The 22,848-nt window shown below is 32.3% G+C and overlaps 1 protein-coding gene across 1 annotated transcript in view; it reads right to left on the bottom strand.

Moving 5' to 3' along the window:
* Window positions 1-492: 492 nt before the first annotated feature.
* The window catches only part of LOC149908838 (uncharacterized), a 76,412-nt gene continuing 54,056 nt past the window's right edge, over window positions 493-22,848 (bottom strand). Inside the window, exons 3-6 of the mRNA XM_090120411.1 lie at window positions 7,660-7,874; window positions 5,624-5,759; window positions 3,895-4,154; window positions 493-2,569 (exon numbers count right to left, since the gene is read on the bottom strand). Coding sequence (XP_089976537.1) covers window positions 2,357-2,569; window positions 3,895-4,154; window positions 5,624-5,759; window positions 7,660-7,874 — 824 coding nt within the window. The 3' untranslated portion in view covers window positions 493-2,356. The remainder of the gene's footprint in view (window positions 2,570-3,894; window positions 4,155-5,623; window positions 5,760-7,659; window positions 7,875-22,848) is intronic.

Below are 22,848 nucleotides of genomic sequence, written 5' to 3' on the forward strand. Positions count from 1 at the left end.
CAAGTCTTGTCTGCCCGTCTATCTCTTACGCTGATATAACTCCCACTGAACCAGTTTTGATGAAAATTTAGAATAAAGATAAATTCTACTTTTTAATCTAGTTCAAGAAATACAACTTGGTGCGAGTGAAACAGGGAATGATTATAATAACGATAGTGAAGAGAGGATATACGAAGAGGAGATTTTCCAGCACCTCAACGAATATTTATACTTTTATAAAATTATAAGGTGTGTGAAAAGTATATAGTATATATTATATTTAAGTGCCTATGTTACATACTGTAACATAGGCACTTATTATAATTACCCGGGCAGAGCCGGGGCGAGCAGCTAGTAAATTTATTTTACTAGGCATGCCTCATTAGCTTGTTCTCTTAAGCGAGAAGATAGTAATTCCCTTATTGAGGAGGAAGGACTCGTGTATAAAATTAGACAGGCAACTAGCCTAAAGGATAGTAAATAAAAAACATAAGTATATTTGTATTCGTTTTTACTTTGAGCTACTTTACTCATTATTTACATATTCATTCTTATTATATAATTAATTTACAACAATAAGCAACAGTTTCAAATTGTAAGAACAATTTTAATAAATTTCACATATATCTGACAATAAGTCTGTTCACAAAGCCGAAAATTAATTTAAATTTTAAAAGTATATAATTTTAATATAACCAGCTAACGTCTTAAACATTTCACATAATATCAATTTCATTAAAATCTCAATTATTCAACAAGTATCTTCTTTGTAACAGAACTTCGTCCGAAGTAAATTGGAATAAAATTTAAGTACTGAATTTATCCTAAATTATGATATTCTTTGAATGTATTTATCATTCCAATTAACCATTGTCTTAAACCCTTGATATTTACAGAATAAGACCTAATTGCTTTGACAATCATTACTTGTTATGCTAGATTAAAATAATAATACTGTCCACTAAAAAGGAGCACTGAATTTAAATTTAAATTTTGATGTTTTTGATCCTTAGCTCTAAAAGTACCTATTTTCTACACTGCACTTTCATAATTTTATTGGTAATTAATAATTGAATTTATTCTTGTTTCTTTTTTTTATAATTTGGCGTCTATTTCTTTAGTTGTATCTGGCCGGAAACAATATATTCATCGACAATATAAGTAATGTTATACTTTTTCATAACGTTCTTTTTCTTTATTGGCGCTTTAATAAGTGCTGAAATTGTATTTAAGCAATCGTAGATTTAATAATTTGATAATCGTGACGTGTTAGCACCGAAATAGCCACTTTGCGTAAATTAATTAATTTTATTTACAAAACAAATCTTTGTCACCCAAATTATTTTAACATATTAAAGGAATGTACATAATATTTTTTTAGAATCAGAAAAGACATTCATAATGAAGAGAAATATAAACGTTTTTGGAGAAATCGTTTCTCTAGTTAATGAAGCACTCGAGTTCTTTTTTAAAGAAATACAGACAACACAAGGTTTATAAAGTACTAAGTTAAGCTTTTTATTTTAAACACTGGCTGTATACTACCTTTCCCTTCTATTAAAATAATCTCATAATGAATGCATAGTAAGTACGACATCATAAAATCTCTTAGGTAATTAATAATAACGTAAAGGTTTTAAAATAATATTGACTTACACGTGTATTTTTCTCTTACTAAATAATATAAGAATGTAAGAATATTAAGTGACTAGTTCTATAAGTTATTTGAAAATTATTTATAATATTTTACCGGTTTACGATTATAGATTATATTTATAAAAAGAAAATTGGCGTGAGCTAATTTCCGCGCAAAGGGAAAATAATTGACATTTTTGAACAAGAATTTAATTAATACACCCACTCAATTCTTTTTCTTTGGCCTTACAATCTCGCAATATCATTGTGTATTTTAAACATTCTTACCTATACTTTAGATATTGCTAATTATAAATAGGTATATTACAAAAAATACATGTTTCGACAATATTCGTCACATTTAAATGCTTTGATATGTGTTAAAGCTCTCATGGTCTCAACCACGAGATACGATGTTCAATTTAATTACATTTCTAACTTAACTTGAAAATGTCGTACAATGTTCTAAATTACTTACGTATTCTTCAAGTTATTATGTAATTAATTCATGGTTTGAATAAATATGAATGCCAATATTAAATGTAAAACCATCCTCAGCTATTAAATTTTTCCCGTACAATAAGATTACAAGCCTATCGAACTGCAAATAACTATTCTACGAACCTTTGGAATCGATTACGAGTCTTAGACAAATGAAATCGCATAGAACCTATACAAGAATACACAGAAAATAGTATACGAGATACTTGAAATGTAATGCTAGAACTATGTAACAAATTGTCTATGTAATTGGTAGGTGCATGATTGTGAAGATAAGTATTAATAAGTTTGTTGCTATGGAGACCGCGGCGTGTGCGGAGTTCCCCGCCGCCTGCACGCGGTCGGCTCTAGAACTCTCTGTGAGTTCCCGCGAGCGCGCGTAGCCCTTCATCTTCTCTCCTTGTACGCTTTCTTCGTTGCTCCTCCAGTACACTGTTGCTATTGTAGCTAGGCACTGTAGACAAGGTTATTCGATTATATATTTGAATTATGGATATTGCATAATTAATAATCTCTTGAAAAATGGTAAAATATGGAAAATTGGTAAATGGTTAAATATGTTATGATGTTTCAAAGGGATTCTAGAAGAAGTCTTATTGAATAAATAAATGTTTTAGTTTGAGTTTGGAAAAATTATTTTAATTTTAAATCGTACTTAATCAATTGTAATAAACTTGGTATCGTTAAAACAAATGCGAAATTTTTATGAACGGATAGTCTCTTTGATATCCAAAAGGGTTTATTTGTTTTAAACTGGTTATTTGCTTTGTTCAGCTTATTACACACATCCATTGTCTATGTTTTTGTATTCACTAAAGGTAAATTTCATCGCAAAGGTCATTGGGTATATTTGGCGCGGTTCGTGAAAGTCTGCGTTCATAAACCTTATGTGTTTTATATTACTGAACTTGGTCTCATTTTTCTTTACGACAAAAAATACATACATATAACTTAAGACTTTATCTTAAGACAATAGTAAATAAATGACAATGAGAATGTTATTCCATCCTTTTATTATAAGAACTTGCTTAATTATTGATTTTAGATCGAGCCTAATGTAAATACGTATGTAGAGTTGATTTTTCGATGGGGAAGAAAATGTTACCTTGTTTAATATTTCAATGCGTACATTGAAGGTGCTGAATTGCAATTCTTTAAGAATAGGAACATTACCATAATTGTGTTGCAAAGATATGCGCAAAATGCCAGTATTTGTGTATATGCCGCCGCGGGTCAAATGCCACAACAAAATGCCCAATAACCTTTATTTTATAACAAAATATTAAGGAAGGTATCAGTCATTCAATTCAGCATGAATATAAAAAAAAGTTTTGAATTTGGAATCCGCAAATGAGTTTCTGCAAAACGAATAAATTCAACAGAAAATGTATTTCATCTGCTTTATTTTTAATTTAAAATATTCGTAGACTGACCGAATACAACTCAAAGATAAATAAAAGATAACAAGTTTCCTTTATCGGGAAAATGGATAAAAGGAAATTTCGTCACCCACTCTTAAATAATGTATTCATTTCGCAGAACGTTTGCAATAATTTTGTGGAGAGACTGGTATAATTTCAATGGATAAAAAACTGATACTCCTCCCCGTATTGTTTTTTATTCAAAACTACACTTTGTCTTTCTATAGATTTACTTTGAGAACTGATAAAGATTAATTTTAAGTTTAATCCAAATAAAGGCATTATCAGAATACAACTAATTTTGAATACACAAACACTGAATTGCTCTATCAAAGCACACAAACCAACAATAGCTTACTTTCAATTTCAGGTCTCCCTTTCGAAAATGCTTCGGTTTCACTTTGAAGTCGAGCGCCAAGCTCGTGGTCTCCAAGCCGTCATCATGCTGATGATGTTCTGGGGGTAGTACCGCAGCAGCTGGCGCTGGTTCCCCATTGATGTACCACGCTAGGCGAGTGGCTGGGCGTGACCGACCTGATGTGCAGTTGACCTGAACCCGGTCCCCCACGTGGTATCGTAGCCGCGATCCGGTTATAACCGGACCGAAGGCGGGTAAAGCTGAAAGAATGGTGATGTTAGTAACAGTTCGATTGACAAGAACTGTACAGCTACTATTTAAAATGGACAATGTAGTACAGGGAAAAATAACTTCAAGTATTGTTTAGTCCTTTAAGAAATGTTCTTCACTTATTCACACCACATAAAGCATGTACCAACCATAATTGGTTCTACTACTGTTATTTTAATATGCATTAAAAAATCAAATATCAGACATTTTCCTTTATGATCAACATTTCATTGAATATTATTATATTTAAACGTACTTATACGTAATAAATTGAAACCTCGACAACATTTTCAATTTTTTTTATTATTTATTTCAAAATATGTACTTTCAATTTGTGTGTTTAATAATTTAAATAAAAATAAGTTTTACTATCATGTTGCAAGATAGATTAAATTGCATAATTTATCAAAACAAATACAAATTGAAACAATAATATGTCATCAGATAGCCTTAATTTAGCCGTATTTAAATTGGTGTTTGGCGCCAAATTAAAGGCTTAGTTTAGAAATTCAGTTAATTTAGGTTTGTTATTGTAAACCAACGGAATTCATTTCGAACTTAGTTAAACCTCAGTTAAAATAATATTAAAATTCTTCTTTATTATTGGTAGCAAACTACTACCAATGTAAAAAATAAGAAATATAAATTGTCTACATATACAAGAACCTATATGAAATTCACCTAAGTCACAGATTAGTAGCCTAAAGTCTAGAAAAATCTTTAGGTTTTATATCCATCCCAATTCATGAAAGATTTAAGATGTTGTATAAATGTTCACAAAATACGACTTACCTATTGGTTCATTTACATGTTAAATTTATTGGTCGGGAGCGTTACCGTAGTGATCGATTTATACCCGGTTCTATACTTAGGAACGATTCGTCTACGGATGGCTACATTTTGTCTTATGTTAAATGGGAGTTAATATGTCAAACTTAACTGTTCGCAAGTGGGACGAATTGCTTCTGAATATAGGATTTGGGTTACTGCATGATTCCAGAAGCCAGAAGGGGTATATTGAATAACGGATATTATAATATGACGTGAGTGTAGGTAGTTTAACCTAAAATATGCCCCAATATTATATGATTGTTACAGAAATAAATCTTATTATTTTTGCAAAGGTCTGTCAGAAATTAAACAAATACTTAAATTTATATTTTCTCCCAATTGGGATTTGGGTCTCACAAAATACATCTTATAAAAGCCACAATTATATAGGTAGCATTTTTTTGACCCAAACAGAAATTAACCAAAAACCAAACACATAACTTATAAACGACATAACTTTCCTCAATCCAAATCCTATACAATCACAGATAACAGAAACTAAAATGTATACAATCCAAGAACATGCCTACTATAACATTCGTATGCTGTATAATATATTCCAGTACATCATATTTTAATCATACATATTATGCTTTGGCATACCCCGATTGAATTACATAATACATACCAACAATGATCATGTCGGAGTGATCAGACACCGTGGGGAACAGCGGGCGCTCCCCGGACACCTCGCAGCGGTACCGGCCGCCTGTCTCCAGGGCCGCCGGGGCAAGCGTCACGTTCGCGCCGTTCGGACTTGACTCCTGACAGAAATGACCTTGACGTGAATAAAACATGGCGGACGGTGGGAATGTTGTGAATTGTTTATTTTGACATGAATTTGTGATGGACTGGCATTAATAGATAAACACATGGATAAGCGGGATTGTTAGTATATTAAATCACTGTACATATTTTAGGTTCTTGTAGGTTATTATTGGCAAACACGAAGGACTTTATTACAAAAATGTTTAGACGATTTTTGGACTTACGTACTTTCATCATTGTCTATAATAATATTTCCATTCAAAATAGAAATTGAACATCTATTTAAAAAGAAATTGAATAGAATTTTGTAAATAATGGTACCTATCTGTACAAAATATTGCACGATCGTATATATAGGGAAAAGAGATGCAATCGCAATTTCATATCCATATCTCGACGGGAAACAAAGTATAAACGAAATGGAACAAGCGCACGTGTTATTTGTTTGTTTGAACACCTAAATTATTTTAAAATATACCTAAAACTATATTGGTGTGTGCTTTCTTTTGTTTTCTAATGGTATAGTTAATTATGTGTTTAGGTGCCACTTTTATGCAGCACACCGTGTGTGACCTTAATGCAAAAAGTTATATCTATTATCTACACAGGATACTTTTATAACGTTGGGTTTTATTAAAATAATTCCATTAAAAGAAAACTTGTTTAGAAACTGAATTAAAATGAGAATCTAACTTTTGTCCCTAACCCACAAAATAAGAGAAATCGATTAGGGTTGGCTGGCAATTTTCCCTTTATTCTGCAAAAGTATTCTTACGACGAATATCATCGTGAATATGGAGGTACGAAAACAAAATGAAATAATGTTTACACTTCGCAGTTGCTGTGTTGCTAAAGCAATTTACGATTTTCTTCTGTATTAATTCATTTACATAACTTGAAGCACTAAAGTCGTTGCGAGTGCAAAAGTTTCTACCATTGTGCTAAATGCAAAAGTCCGTGAAGTGAGAATTTTAATAGCGTTTTCACCTAAGTTGCGGGACTTTCGCAAATAGTGAAGTTTGAACAGCATCGCGGTACGAACTAATTGCGGGGAAGGCGAAATAGGTTTTCATACGCGAGCGTATTTACGCACCTTCCACTTCATGTGCTAATATCCGGGCTTAGTTTACTTTAGGCGCACGAGAGCCCCCTCCCGTTATACTATTCGCTACTCTATACGTTACGTACACCGGTACGGGATAAAGCAAGTAATTAAATCGCTGAATTATAATCAAACAATGTAATATTTACTTATAATAGTCAGCGAAATATCTTCATAAAGTTTCATCATAACTGATAAATATTTATGAATTGTTTTTCATAAAATTCCGACATACCATAATTAATTTTTGAAAACACTTTATTAATTAAGTAGCTCGAAATTGTGCATAATGACTTCACTCAATTTATTATTTATAAAACATTACTTTCATTAATTAAATTAATAAATAATGGAATGAATAAGATTGATAATCCGGTGTACAATATTAACATTTTAACAAATTATCTGGTAGGTATTAATAATGAGATAAAAAAAATATTTTCTGGCATAAAATATTTTGTTATTAAATATCATGATAAGTTAGATTCCTTTATCCATACCTAATACATACTTCGGAATAAGGTACGTAGGCATCTATTTAGTTGTTGTTTTATAAATTATAAGCAATATGCTCATTGTTCACCCATGGGAACTATGCTATTTCTTCTTAGCATGCTTGGGGGATGTCTCGATGTTTTCATGTCCATTATAATGTATCTACTAAAGATTACTCTCTGTATAATTTGAATATGTAACAAAACTACGATTGATTCATTGTAAAGTATTTTATTCGTCTATTATCTACATATTTTGGTCATTTTATTTAGACAGATGTAACCTTGATCACTCTATACCTCAACGTCCACGCCCGGCAGAGCGTATTTCCTCCTCGACTCGCTGTTCCCGGGGACATGTCGGAAGAACTCCTTGCCGTCTTTGTACCATTTGACGGAGTACAGCACGTCTGAGGGGCCGAGCTGCCAGCGACAGGAGAGAGTCGCTCGCGTACCGATCGGCACGTGGGTAGGAACCCGCAGCTCTAGCAGTTCTAAGCTTCGCACTGTGTATTCTGGAAAGAAATATGTATGGTTAGAAATATTTTATTGTGTAGGTTGATGATGATTTTGATGAATACTTGATACTCAACCGTTTTTAACAATACCAAAATTCGCGAAAATGATCATAATATTATATTATTATTTTTACATATATATATATACCGTAGCAGAAAAATATATAATAATCTACTAAGTATAGAAAATAAGTAAACATTACATGTAGGTACGAAAAGGTAGCCTAGTTGTTCAAAAGCAAACTCTTCCAGGCAAACCTGTTGATAGGAATGTTGGACGTAATTATATGTTTTAGTAAAAAAACAGAGAAGGATTTATTTAACTCTTTCATTTTATACATCAGAAGTAAATCCGTTTAGCAAAAATAATTGTAGCGTACGGGCTCAGACTAACAGAAAACATGTATAAAATGTAAAAGCATTCAAGTTTTTATAATGAACTAGAGGTCCGCCCCGGCTTCGCCCGTGGTACATATTTCGCAATAAAAGGTAGCCTATGTCCTTTCTCGGGTATCAAAATATCTCCATACGAAATTTCATGCAAATTGGTTCAGTAGTTTAGGCGTGATTGAGTAACAGACAGACAGACAGAGTTACTTTCGCATTTATATAATATTAGTATGGATAGTATGGATTTCAAATCTTGTACAATGTACATGTTTTGATATTTTATTGGACATTTTTAGATGAATTTGATTTATATTTTAAAATAGCCATAAGTTCAATGACAGACTTATAATACAGATGTTGGCTTTAAAATAAAAAGTAAAAACATAATCCCAGTATGACATCGAAAAACGAACTTAAAATTATACCCAAAATAAGCTTTCGCTAAGTTATTTTTGAAATTATTTAGATACCTGCGAGAAGTGAAATACTAAAAAATGTACGACGGAAAACTAATATTAATTTGCTAGCTGCGTAGCGTAGCGTAAAAATATTTCACATGTCCTCCATAATAATTTGTATATTCATATTTTTATTTGCCTGTAGGTAGTTACGAAGGCAAAAATCCATTAAACGGCACGTCAAATAATTTCCCATGTGACGGCATTCGTGGGCCGTAAAAGAGGCACTATTCCGCCGCCCAACATAGGGCTGTTCACATGTAGTTTTCATTTTGTTTTTATTTCTAACTAATGGATAATAATTAGTTCAGCGTAAAATGGGACCAGGTCTAATGACTTTGCAATATGGCATAGCAGTTAGGGTTGTCGAATGGATGATATTTTGATAATTTTGCTTTGGATTTCACCTGTAATTTATAAAAGCCGATACTGAGCTCGTCATAAATGTGTGTATTAATTCCTTGACCTTAAACCTTCAGAATTACAACCTTTTGTTTTTAAAAAGAAAACAAACAAACATAACGAAGTCAACTTACCTACTTATCGCAGAACTCAACAAATATTTATTGCCTTTTGATACGATATGTTATGGATATTGTATAAAATATTACCTACATTTGATCTATTACAATTGTTTTATTGACAGCCCTAGATCGGCGGGTAATTTTACTTTACAAGCCGCGGGGAGCGCAAATGTAAGTAAATTGCTGAATAAAGTCTTCACCGCGAACATACTGCGCCTATCGATAATAATCCTATATAAAAACGTAGATCAAGTCTATATGAAACTGTATTATTTAATAGATATTTTTTTATTTTATAAAAAAAGAAAATGTGTTAATATTTTCATGAAACTGAAGATGAATCCACGGAAAATGTAGCCGCGACTGGGAAAGTAAAATAAAATAACACCTGAATAGAGCAAGATCACTGTTAAAACTATATCTTACTACAAAGCTTCTATTAAAACAAAATAAGTAGGTAGAAAAGTAGTTTGTCTATTTATAAACATCTCAGTATTGTTTAAATTAGTTCGCAAACCGCGAAATAATGCTGAAGTAATCAAAATAAATTGTATTTGTGTTTTGTTATCTCCGTGCTTGCATTCGCTGTAGAGCGACCCCACAGACCCGGATTACAATTCTAGATTCCATTTTTATTCAATCCTGGAAACTGCATTTTCTCAAGGAAAATACTATGCAAACGAAGTAGTTGCGATACTCGTATACTAGTGTATAAATATTAGTTTGCTTCGGCGTCAAACGCAAACATGTATTCTGTGAAACATTTTGGATATGGCAAATTTTACAACAATAGAGTAGCCATGAGTCATGACCTTATTTTTAACGAAAATTACGTCAATTTTCAGATTATTATTTCAAAAGTCTTTTGTCAGTGGTCTTGAAATAAATAATTTAATCTCTTAAAACCTGTGCTTAAAACAAGTTAGTGTACCACAAGTTAGTGTACGAAGTATACTATAGTGAAGAATGTTACCAATTTTTTATTGCAATTGGCTCATATATGCACACATTAAATTTAATACAAATTTCATAATTAGGCGCTAATATTATGAATTCATTCAATCTACGAAATATTTCAAGTCAAAACTCAAGGCTTTCAGCTTGTACAACACTGAAAGTGTAACGCATGTGCAAGAGTAAAAAACAGAAGATTAGCTGATCTTTTTAACAATTAAATTTAGATTAAACTAATTGATGGTAAAAATATTATAAATCTGTTGTTATTGACGACAAAAGTCGAAGCATGAACCTCTGTATTTAAGCTGGTTATAGCCAGACTAACTTGTTAATTAGTAACACAAATTTAACGCAATACGCCAGAACTCCGCAGCCGGGAGTTATAAATTTTACAAAAATTCCGCACTACGTTATAATCAGAGGTAATACAATGTCTGGGCTACTGCGATGAAATATTGAAATTTGCACATTTATTGCCGCAAAACTCCAATTTTTCTACAACGTAGGTACTTAAATTTTTGCGTGTCATAGAGCTATAAGTAATTGAATTAATTACACGTACGTTGTGTGTCAAAATATGAATACAAAATTATTTGTTCTTCAACCAACTTGACGGCTTTGCTAAAGTTCTTGTCACAGCTTGTTTATTTCGTGGGATATTTAGAAAAAGTAAGATAGAGACAGTGCCTAGGGAGTATTAATAAAATATAGATAATATTAAAAATACATATCGAGGCTTTTATTTTTATGAATATTTTATCCCATTTCCAGAGTTTTTGATGCCGGTGTGCAGAAATGGGTTACGCAAATAATTAAATAACGTAAGGCAACACAATTATTTTGATGGTGTAAATTTAATCTTAATATAAAATCTGTATCAACATTTCGGATCGGAACCGTATCCTATAAAGCCATACATTCAGGGTAATTCTATAAACACGTCACCGAAGTAATCCTGTATTGCAAATAACATTCCCCAGTCATAATGAAGCGATGATCTTTTGAATGTTCAGCGTCGTATGGTGTCTGAAGTGTTAGGAGGGAGATAGCGCACGCATTGGTACAGAGTACAGAGGTACTCTCAAGGCTGGAGCACCTGTCACCGAGGGGATATTGTCTAGTCACTTCGTGAATGGCTGGCTTTATTTTAATTGTATGTTTTAGTTATCTGTGCTAAACAGATGATTGATGTTGTTTTTAATTAATGATTTTTTATTTATTTAGCTTGTTAATTAGACCGTTGGCGAGCGATCGTTTTCAATTAATTAAAATATAAGCTACTATGAACATGGAGATAGATGATATTATTTATCTTCTTTATAGCAAATTATATCTATATATACCTAAAATTGTATCCCATTTCCCTTGGTCGCGCTCACGCGTGAACGGTTGGACCGATTTCGAATTAAGATTACTCATAAATATAGGACTAGTAAACATTTAACGACATTGTCTATCTATACATAATTATGTTTTGTGAACTTAAAAGTAATCTCAACTTTTATCAACTTTTATGAAATTGATTTTCTTTTGTTCCTATAAGTAGCATTTCCACGAAACACAAACAGAAGCTAATACTTTCTACTAGATACAAATTGCTTAAAAACATTTCAATAGAAACTTGAATTGCGTATAATATTGCGTCAGTAAAAGCTTCTAGCTATAGGTGCACTATCAATGTAATAACAAGCTGCGCATATTTCAAACGGTCGTGTGGATTTCATATATTTAAAATCATACTATTTCCAGTTTCCCGCTGAATACGTAATAAGAACAGCTATGGGTATCAGGTGTATTGATGTTACGACTCCCAACAAACATAATGTATTGTTTCAATACCCGGCTGCTATCGCGTCGCCCTCACCTATTTCCTATTTCCATTTCACGAAATATTCTTATAAATCGCGAAGGTTTATTATGCTTTCGTGACCAAGCGTCTATCAGTCAATTTGTTCGGGATCACGTTTCGTTAAAAACTTGCAAAATTCACTGTAACTTGACGCTTCAAGGCGTTGTTCGACGCAGCTACAGAGTCAACAAATTTATGTTTTAGAGATCGGTGGGTGAATTTGTTTTGAATTTGTTCATCAAAAACTATAACGTATGTTTTATAAGTTTAGTAAAATGTACAATTGATAAAAAAACATTAGGTAAAATTTATGTGATAAAATTCTTTGAAAACATTACTGATACATTTATAGAAAGTTATATATATCTTCAGAGCTTATTTATTTATTTATTTACTCTTTATTGTACAACAAATTACAATGAAAGTACATAAAACAAAACAATTTAAAATGTACAAACGGCGGCCTTATGGCTCAAAGCCATCTCTGCCAGGCAACCTTCAGGCAAAGGACAAATTATAACTTAAGGTAGCCAATTAGCAATAATAACGTTAAAAAAAAAAAGAAAAAAAAAATGAATTAAAACAAAGCATAATACATAAAACACGCTTTTATGTATTATGCTTTGTTCTATGCTTGTTTATTAAACAGCTTCATATGTGACTTCATTGACATTAATAAAAACCTAATTTCCCCAAGTATTTGTCTCATTACACTACACAAGAATAGGCTCTGCTGTAATGTAACGTAACAATGCTAAGATATGAACAGAATATGTACGACCGTACGTCTGCAAATAAGGATGCCCTAAATTAGCTCCCAAGTATGATGAATACAGCCAACTTCAGATATAGAATATACCAAACACCATTCATCTTAGTTAAAGATAGAATTTGACACATTTTATTGTTATCTCACTACATTTTGTTGAATATTAAACGCAAAGTACTAAACTTGTGGAATATAAATTCTAAACTATACACTATACATAACAAAACGAAGATAAAACCTTACTTCAACGAATATGGTATACAAAATAAGCATTCATAACATAAATTAAAAGAAACGTTAAGTCAGAAGAATCATTAGAAAATTGCTCTATTTTTAGCCTTTAATATGGAGTTTTTAAACAGGAACGTTTGCAAAAATATACTGTGTATACATATTAATTGTTTACACACATTTGCAGCACATGAGAAATTCGTCATAAAGCTCAAAATTTGTTATGGAGAAGGAACAATGTTTAGTTTCTCAAAATTGTACAAACAAATTTTCGCTTTAATCAGCAAACAATTCCACTTGAAACAACATTTTATCGGGTTTTGGGGGCGCACATTTTCTAAGGAACACAAATTATCAAGGACAAATAAATAGCGTATTGAATATGCCGAAAGGCAATTGGTAGAGGCATCTGTTTAATGTTTATCACAAGTGGTGTATAGCGACGTATGGACCGTTCGCACATGAGTCCTCAATTAAGTACAGATTAATCGAAGCTTATTCATATGGAATACAGAGTAATGGGATTATAAAAAGGTTTTTATGTAGGTCTATAAGATTCTTTAGAGATTTGTTAATTAGGGCTCCATTTTCATTAAGTATTTAATATGTAGATTGAAATTAGATGGAATAAATTATTGTTATTCTATTCATTACCTTATTTGCTTCATATTTACAGTTTAATTTTTTTTCTACCGCGTCATTTTTTTATAATCAACCTACGTATCTTTTTTTATTGTTCAGAAAACAACGGCAACAATAACTCTAGATAATAAATTATAATAGAGTAATGTTAAAATCAAATTTTATTTAACACCTACTCCCTCAACGTAGCTTTATATAAAAACCATCTTTCATACTTATTTTTAAACCTCTATTAAATTCTTAAAGGATTTGTCGGGAACTTTTATAATCCCTTAAAGGAGTAAAAGTGTGGCTTGTAAGTGAAAATTCTCGAAGACATTTCCTGTAACCGCGTAGCACGCGATAAATTGAAAACTTACTTAGTACAGCTTTAGTGAAGTTAGCCGTATAAGCCTGGATCTAACCCGGGTCACTGGGTTATAAACTATATCGAAACTACCTAGAGGTAAAACCATGATAAGAGGATAGGGCCAATTCATTTTCTAGACTAGTTCAATTTAAGCGGGAATGCGTATTTCCTACAACTGTATGTAATACTTAATCCTAATCCTGTTTCAAGGGAAGTGTGTTGTTGTTAATAGGGATTGTATTATATTAATAAATAACTTATATTTTATTTTGAAACGAATTTAGGTAAATCAATAAATTGAGTCTATCGTGTGATTTGTGATAGGTAAGCAATAAAGGTATTCAATTCTATGAACAAATTTTTAATGTACAAACACACTAAATTAAATTGGTTTGTAAATATAGCTAATCAATCACCGTGAACCTTTCTTTCAAGTTTTATGCTATAATTGTAGAAGGTATGTATTAACTTACCAGAATATATTATGTAGAGCAATTTATTTTATGATGTCATGAATACCAAGTATGTGCGAATGTGAATACAATTTTGCCGTCCCATTCTTAAAATATTTCAGAAAATTGTAGCATTCCGTGCAATATTGGATGCCGGAAATTATGTTCTTAATTTAATACATTAAATTTTTATTGCACAAAACTGCTCCGAGAACATTTTTAAGATGCTTATTGAATGCACTTTATTACAATGAGCGTTCAAGTTAGTGCATACAGAAACCTCTTAAGTATTTTAATTAAACTACTCGAATAATAAGCAGGCTAATATTGAAACCCTAACACGGAATAACAGGGGTTCTTCAGTCTTCAACTCAACTCAGCATTCCTTGACTTAAAGCAAACTTTCAATACGGCTTCTTTCTAAAGCTACCTTACTTGTGTTTGAAAATAAAATTCTTTAATGAAATTATTTAATTCAGAATTATGACTCGCACTTCTTGGCCCTATTTATTCTAAAGGAAACTACATATTTCATTTACAAGTGTAGTACAAGTACTTTTATGTATATTATTTGTATTCCTATGTCGGTTAGGCTTATCTTTGAAACTGTTCTTCTTTTTGCTTACTTACTAGTCTAACAGGTTTTCTATTGATTAAAAAGGTTAATTTAAGGTATTAAATATTTATTTTAAAGCAAAATTGTTTTATTTTACAGACACAACTGCTCTCAAGAAAAAACACTTAAAAACATTAAGTCCATATCTATTTATTTGACAGCACAAAAAAGCTTTATACCGCGTGGTATTACCGTTCTTATAATATGAAAACCATAAAGAAAGATTATCGCCTTAATAAACACTAGTGCGACATCATGTGGCCTATTCTCGTTTTCCTAATGACAGTTTCCAAATATGCAAATACAAGTGTAGTTAAGAAATATTTACATTGTTTAGTTAAACTTTGCCCAATTATATCGTACTATATGCCCTTCGATATGAATAGTTTCTTACTCATTCGCATATCTTCAGCATACTCAGCATAATGTCTTCAAACATTACCTGATCTCCGCTTTAGCGGAATCGTTGTTAATTAGAGGAAGTTTCAAATCATACTTGCGAAGGAAGTTAACTAATTTTACCGCTAAAGACATTACACACAACGCGTGAGCAAACTTTCTCGAACAACGTTCGGCGTAGGTACAGTCTAATTTTTAGCGTAATGTAAAATATCGTGTGTAAAAGTGTCGTCGGGTGCTCAATAAATATGAGCGTGAAGTGTAAACAGGCGGTTGTGTATTTTATGTGCAATTAAATGCGGACAGACGGGGCATGGGGCGCCCCGCTGCCGCGCCGATACTTAACAGGGTGCCGACTCAGTAAATAAATACTTGCATCTACGTACTGGTTAAAAATTAATTAAACCGCACAAGTTGGTGTTGTGCTTATCCGGGCGTGATAATTTCGAAACTGCAGCCGCTGGAATGGTTGTGAGTAAGTTGAATGTGAACGAACGTTATTCGACAATGAATAAAGTTTTCCTATAAAAATAAAAGACGATAAACATTGTTTACTTTGAAGCGGAAGATTAAAATAATATTTCATTATTCTAAACAAATATCTAATACATTGTGGGTTTACTTTTTGCTTTCTTTTAAGAACATGTTTTGATATGAAAAAATCTATAGGTAGGAAAGCCGTGAGTAAAAGACTGAAACACCATTTCAACTCCACTTATTATTAGATATAAATCCATATTTTCAAGAATTATTATAAAAATATTTTAAAATCCTTTGTATTTACGCTATGTTAGGTAAGTAGGTACGCGAAAAACTTTTTTACTAAATAACTTTATGCACAGCGTTGCAGATGTTATTATGTTGATGGCAATAAGTTGCAAAACGTAAACTTATTGAAACTTTTCACTCTAAGGCCTAAGGTGTTATATACTTACACATACATTATGTTAATTAAAGCAAAACATCTTTGTAAAATATTACATAACATTTAGTACACTGAGAAGTGAGAACTATCCGAAACTGTCTATCATACCTATTATCTAACACGGAGCGACATATCTAAACCTATAACCAAGTTCTAAGGAACACCTTGAAATTCTAGTCCACGTGTGTCAAGAGTAGACATAATGCATACGAGATTCTGGTTGAGGTTCGGTCAATACTGACAAGCAACACATTAACTATGACCTACGGGAATACATCTACAATTATAACACTAACTATTGAATCAGTAAACTCTGTCGGCCGCCCTAAAAGGCGGAGTCGAAACGTTAATTAGTTCCGGAAACAAGCTGCAGCATTCTGATAGTGTTTTTATGAACACTTGCGTATTTTTCACTTTATTTTACCTCCCGCTTGTTATTGAGTTAGGAAACAATATTATAACTAGCTAACTACGTATGTACTGCTTTCTCGTTTACATTGACATCACGTTCTTGAAGAGCTATGAAAAAATAATAATTTGTCATTCTGGAAATTAATTAAATTCTAAGAAATATTCCTTACATTTTCATTGCTTTTATACGTTCTATCTTGGTGTCCTATATTTGATCTATTAAGAAATTTGTTTTTATATTACCGTTATAGATAGTAGCTATACCATTTAATACAATAGTTGTGTGTGATTTAAATTCAGTTTTAATAAGTAAAGAAAATAATTAGGTCAACTGAGTAAGTAATGCAGCCAATATAAAATTTAATAATTTAATTGATCATAACATGCCGTTCCTATATATCTTATTCATTTCCTATAGATATTCCTATAGATCTTCAGAATTGATCTTGTCTTGAATTTTTAAGCACCGTTATTCAGGGGGCGAATTGGAGAGCCCGGGCAAGGGATCGAGGGGTCTGGAAGAAAGTACTGGACCAGGCCAGGGCCCACTCGCGGATGTAAAGCCTCAGATAGGATAGGATAGGATAGTTATTCAGGGGTTACATAGGCTATTTTTATATCTGGTCAAAACGAATAAAGCCAGGGCCAGCGGCTAGTATATTATAAAAAACTAATTTTGCAAATGGTCTGAAAATATCAATTTCAACAGTTACAACAAAATAAAATTTTACCAAGCCAAATTTTACTAGGCTTCATTTGAAGCGCTTTAACGAATACTAATTTGGTTCTGAAATATTGACGTGAATTATTCAATGTTACACTCCATTTGTTGTACTTGTATCGTTTGTGACCACGTTTTTATAACAAGTAGGTACTCCATCTCAGTTCTTTTAGCATTGCAAAAATGAAAGAGTTCTTCACACAAAATGTTTATTGTGCACGATAAACATCGTGTGTTGCGAACCTTTTGTCATACGAGATGCCTTTTAGTTTTAAACATACATTTATATATTAACCACAACATATTTGTGCAATCTCACTGTAAAACGATGCGATATTTTATTCACCGCTACGTTACCTACTGTAGTCTGTACAGAGTGATCATGTCTCTTACGAGACAAGTAATATTTGGTAGCATACATTTTATAAGAATGAGCGGAATGACTGGCACGCACCTAATGAAGGGTCTAATAAGCAATATATTAGATCTGGTAATCGATAATCTACATTGTTAGGTATAGTTAGGCTAGAAACTAATTAGAGCTCAGATTGATATTGTCATATATTTTTTACGTGTATGATGTAGGTACTGAAGAGTCTGAATTTAAGTAATAATAATACATAGTACCTAATATAATATCTATGTACTCAACTGTCAATTTATTTACTGTATTGTTTTTTTTATAATTTAAAATAAGTTTTTAACTTTACCTCGAATATCTAGGTACTTACGATAAAATATAGAGTTATAGAATTAAATAAATACATTATACAATGTTAACAGTGGACTTGAACAATTGAAAATTATATTCAGCCCGTGAGATATTAAAATAAAACATAACATTTAATGGATATCCTACCTTTATATATTAATATACCTAACACGAAAAACGTTTTATTCAATTTATCCATACCTACTTGCTTCCCAGAATTATAAATAAAATAATATTGTTATCTACGGATTAATATTTAACGCACTTTTCATAAGTATATGGATTTCTAAAAAAAACATTTTCTCGAGAAAGTTTGTTTTATGAAAGGTTTCCAAAAAGAGGAGCGACCTCAATTCTTAGTACATATTATATTTTGTTATGTATCTTTTTGAAAATCTTTTTTTGAGTTAAATTAGCTCCTAAAAACTAATTGCATTTGTCATATTATGTTTATTCACTTTTTTTTATGAAATTAAGTAGGTACATCATATATTGCTACCCAAAAATGTTGTTAGGCGTCAAACAAACATTGAAGAATTCAATAAGGTAAATCGGGATGTAAATTTATGTCACAGCCTTACGCATTATAATATACATTACTCGAGTGAATAATTCTATTGAAATAATCCATGTTTGGCTAAGTGTATAATTATACTAAAATCGACAAGTTCTCTGCCATTACTTTGTCAAAACACTTAAGATATTCCGATATCGTTAAATTTATATTCGCCATGTGGTAGATACGGAATGAAGTCATCGGTTGAATTCGGAGTTACTTCTGCGAATGCTGGAATATAAGAAGAAAGTAAAATATAACTGATTTTTATTACCTACATGTATTTATATCTATGCATGTTACTATATCGCATAAACTGATTTGCCTTTTAGTTGGTATTTTTATCATAACAGTAAATGGCCTTTTAATCGAGGATATAGGCTCTTCAGATGATTAGGTAAGAACATACTAAGAAACATGTCTCTCTCTCTCTCTCTCTCTCTTCAGCCTTTTTCCGTCCACTGCTGGACATAGGCCTCTCCTAAGGCACGCCATAGAGCTCGGTCTTAACTCTTCCTCAAGCTGAACCAGATGTTCGTCAAGCCGTAGCGTGCGTCCGTTGTACGTTGCAATGGTCATTTGGGTTTGGCGGCCTACCGTAGCCCGGGGATTCTTCGCACCCCCTGTTCTACCGTTACCACGACCGCCGCCGTAGCCGGGAATAGTAGAACTACCGGGAACTGGGGGCCGTGGTTGAATGTGACTTGCCATTAGAGGTGAATGCCCATAGTCGCCACGCTGGGCATGCGGGTTGGCGACCGCAGAGCATAGTTTTTTCCAACCAGTGATGCTGCTGCCCATTACCGGCTTATTGTATTTAGCTATGCCGTTTTTTGGATGGTTATACCGCCATCATCCGGTCGTCAGAGCCTCGTCCGTTGTTCAACAGGATATACCACGTGAAGGTGAGGTTGACATTTGGAGCACAAAGATGTTATTTTGCTCCCTTACATCCCTTCATCATTATTAAAAAACGAAATGATGATTAAACTGTACATCATAATACTCGCACAAACGTCCCTTAAACCAGACAATGCTCAACCGAACAACGCTACCCTACGTCGTTAGATCGAGTTTATGCACGCACTCCTTCATACATTTCAAATTATACGCAAAAGATATAAGCCAAACGCTTATCCTTTCGCACACATAGATAAAGTTCGCTTATGTTTGAATGGCAACGACTGACATTATCGTAAAAGTACGAACTTGTGTTGAAACAGCGACGAAACACAAGGGGCTCACATACAATTGCCGAAGTTTCCGACGTACGTAGCTCATACGTTTCCATTATACGTGTGATAAATGTCAAACGAATATTACAATCGCTATCTGGCCTTATTTAAAATTGATAGAAATTTTTATTACGAAATGGTAGAACATTGCTGGTAACATTCGTACTAATGGCATCTGCGAGTAAGAAGTGATGATAAAAGTTAAACACCAATCTTTTTAGAAGTATGAAAACTTTCGCACAGTTCGTTTCTATGTTTCGTGTTTATGTTCGATATGGGAAAAGAAGCCTTGAAAGTAAATCCACCCGATATAAAAACTCATTCGTTAAGCCATAAACGTTATAATCCATACTAATATTATAAATGCGAAAGTAACTCTGTCTGTCTGTCTGTTACTCAATCACGCCTGAACTACTGAACCAATTTGCATGAAATTTGGTATGGAGATATTTTGATACCCGAGAAAGGACATAGGCTACCTTTTATTGCGAAATATGTACCACGGGCGAAGCCGGGGCAGACCTCTAGTATATAGACACAAAACGAAGACATTGTCCATCATTAAAATTTTAACTTAGTATTAAACATTGTACATATTCCAAGCAACATTTCCAAGCAAACATTTTTTTGTAAATTGATGTATTGAATTCAATACAGAGAATTAATTAGGTACTTAGTAGATGTGAATGTCCAATACTGTTATAAATTAAAAGGGAGCTAACATACACATTATTTTTACACCAATTCTAGAAGTAATTAGTACCACAAATCGACGTATGCTTTATAAAATACCTGAAAAAAAAGGTTCTCCAAACAATTGGCAAAATAAAATATCAACTACTACGCTTATTTTATTTTTAAATTCCGGTAACTGATCGATCGTTATAACTTCTATATACTGTTAATTTTCACGCTATTTTGAAATATCTGAATAAAAAGTTAATGGATGTTTGTAAATTTTCGACACAACTTTTCGGATAAAAAATTTTTTGTTCATGACATTGTTTTGATTATTAATTATTTATTTTGGTGACTATTTGTCTATTTTAAAGCTTTCATAAAAGGTTTAGTTAAGTACTATTTCTAAAACAGAACGTTCTAACAATGCTGTCTATTTAAGTGGTTTAAATATCCAACGTACAATAAAAAGATAGAATCCTTTGAAAGCAGTTTCAACGTTCAGACATATTTTATCCCTCATTTACCGTAATAATTTATGCGAATTCAATCTTTTGCAGATCTATGTCAAATTATATATTTAGAAAGACTGGAAAATTTTCATTACATTAATTTCTTAAAAAAAAGTTAAGAATGGATATGATTAATTTAGTTGTTATTAAATATTTTTCATTTTGAAACTAATGCAGTATAATTCAATAGACTTAGAGTAAATAGAGCTTTAAAAAAAAGTGATGAAGGCTCAGACTAGGCGGAAGTAATAAATGCAATGTGCATGACTCATGTTACGCGCGAGGTGATAGTTCAATACCTTTTATGCGGTCCAAATGTTTACAATAAAAATAGCCGTATATTTTTTATGATAGAGCAAATGAGCCTTATGTTAAGTGATCACCACTAGCCATGAAGGTTTATAACACTGGAAGTATAGTAGTTAATAATTATAATATTGGTGTTCTTCTAGTGTAGCAAATAACAAATATACAGGGTGTCTTAATATTGGTATACTAAGCGCGAAGGTAATATATAATATATATATATATAATTGGTATACTTCAACAACAAAAATTACTTATATTATTATAGTAGGTCCTTTCAACCGACTTCAAAAAGAGGAAGAGCTTCTCAATTCGACTTATTCGTATTTTTTCCTCAGAACAGGCTGGGTGAACTGATTGTGATGATTCTCTTTTTATTTGAATGCTAGTGTCTTCGTGTGGTGATTTAAATTTTGTCTATTTCTGATAATTCGAACTTCTTGATGTCGAAGTCGCATAGAAAATGTCGAAAATGCATAGAAAACTTCTTATAGTAATCTATAGATACATATAATAAATCTGTAGAAGTGTCTATTCTGTACATTGAAAATATTGAAAAAATAAATAGCAGGTGGTGTTACTGGATCGATACCAAACCCAAATATGTGATTAAAAAATTTTTTGTCTGTCTGTCTGTCTGTATGTATGTGAAGACATCACGTGAAAACTACCGGTTCGATTTCGATGAAACTTAGTATAATTATACCTTATTATCCTAGGCGTAAAATAGGATACTTTTTATCCTGGAAAAATACGTAGAAAAAAAAATAATCTTAATTTTTCAGTTTTATCCATAGACGTTGTTCTGTAGAACCGCGAACACGTTGCGTATTATTATAGGCCTAGCCGTATTTGGGTCCAATAGATATTTATAAGATGTCATTGTCAGAGTTACTCAAAATGGAGAAATAAACCATCCACGCGAAGACCGACATCCGCGCGGACGGAGTCGCGGGTGGAAGCTAGTAAATAATATTTTTCATTCGGTTTTAGCACTACGATTCACTGAATATTATACAGAGTCCATTTTGTATTCCCGCGCGGTTGTCCAAATACAAAAGTACGAGCAATAGCGAAAATGGAAAAGAGAAGATTATACAGAATATTGGATACGACGAACGATTTATACTCGTTTTATAGAAAAGTTATTTGATCTTCCAGTTTTTTATGAAAGAGCTGAGAATTATGTATAGAAGTTAAAAAGGTACTTTAAACGTTAGGATCAATATCGAACAAAAGAGTTATCCGCCTTTTGCGAGCTTCGGTGAGGAGAAACGAA

The sequence above is a fragment of the Colias eurytheme genome, chromosome 4 (genome assembly GCF_061535395.1).
Source record: "Colias eurytheme isolate Ceu_HAF_F1 chromosome 4, ilColEury1 Martin Lab GWU primary, whole genome shotgun sequence".
NCBI classification, from domain to species: Eukaryota; Metazoa; Arthropoda; class Insecta; order Lepidoptera; family Pieridae; genus Colias; species Colias eurytheme.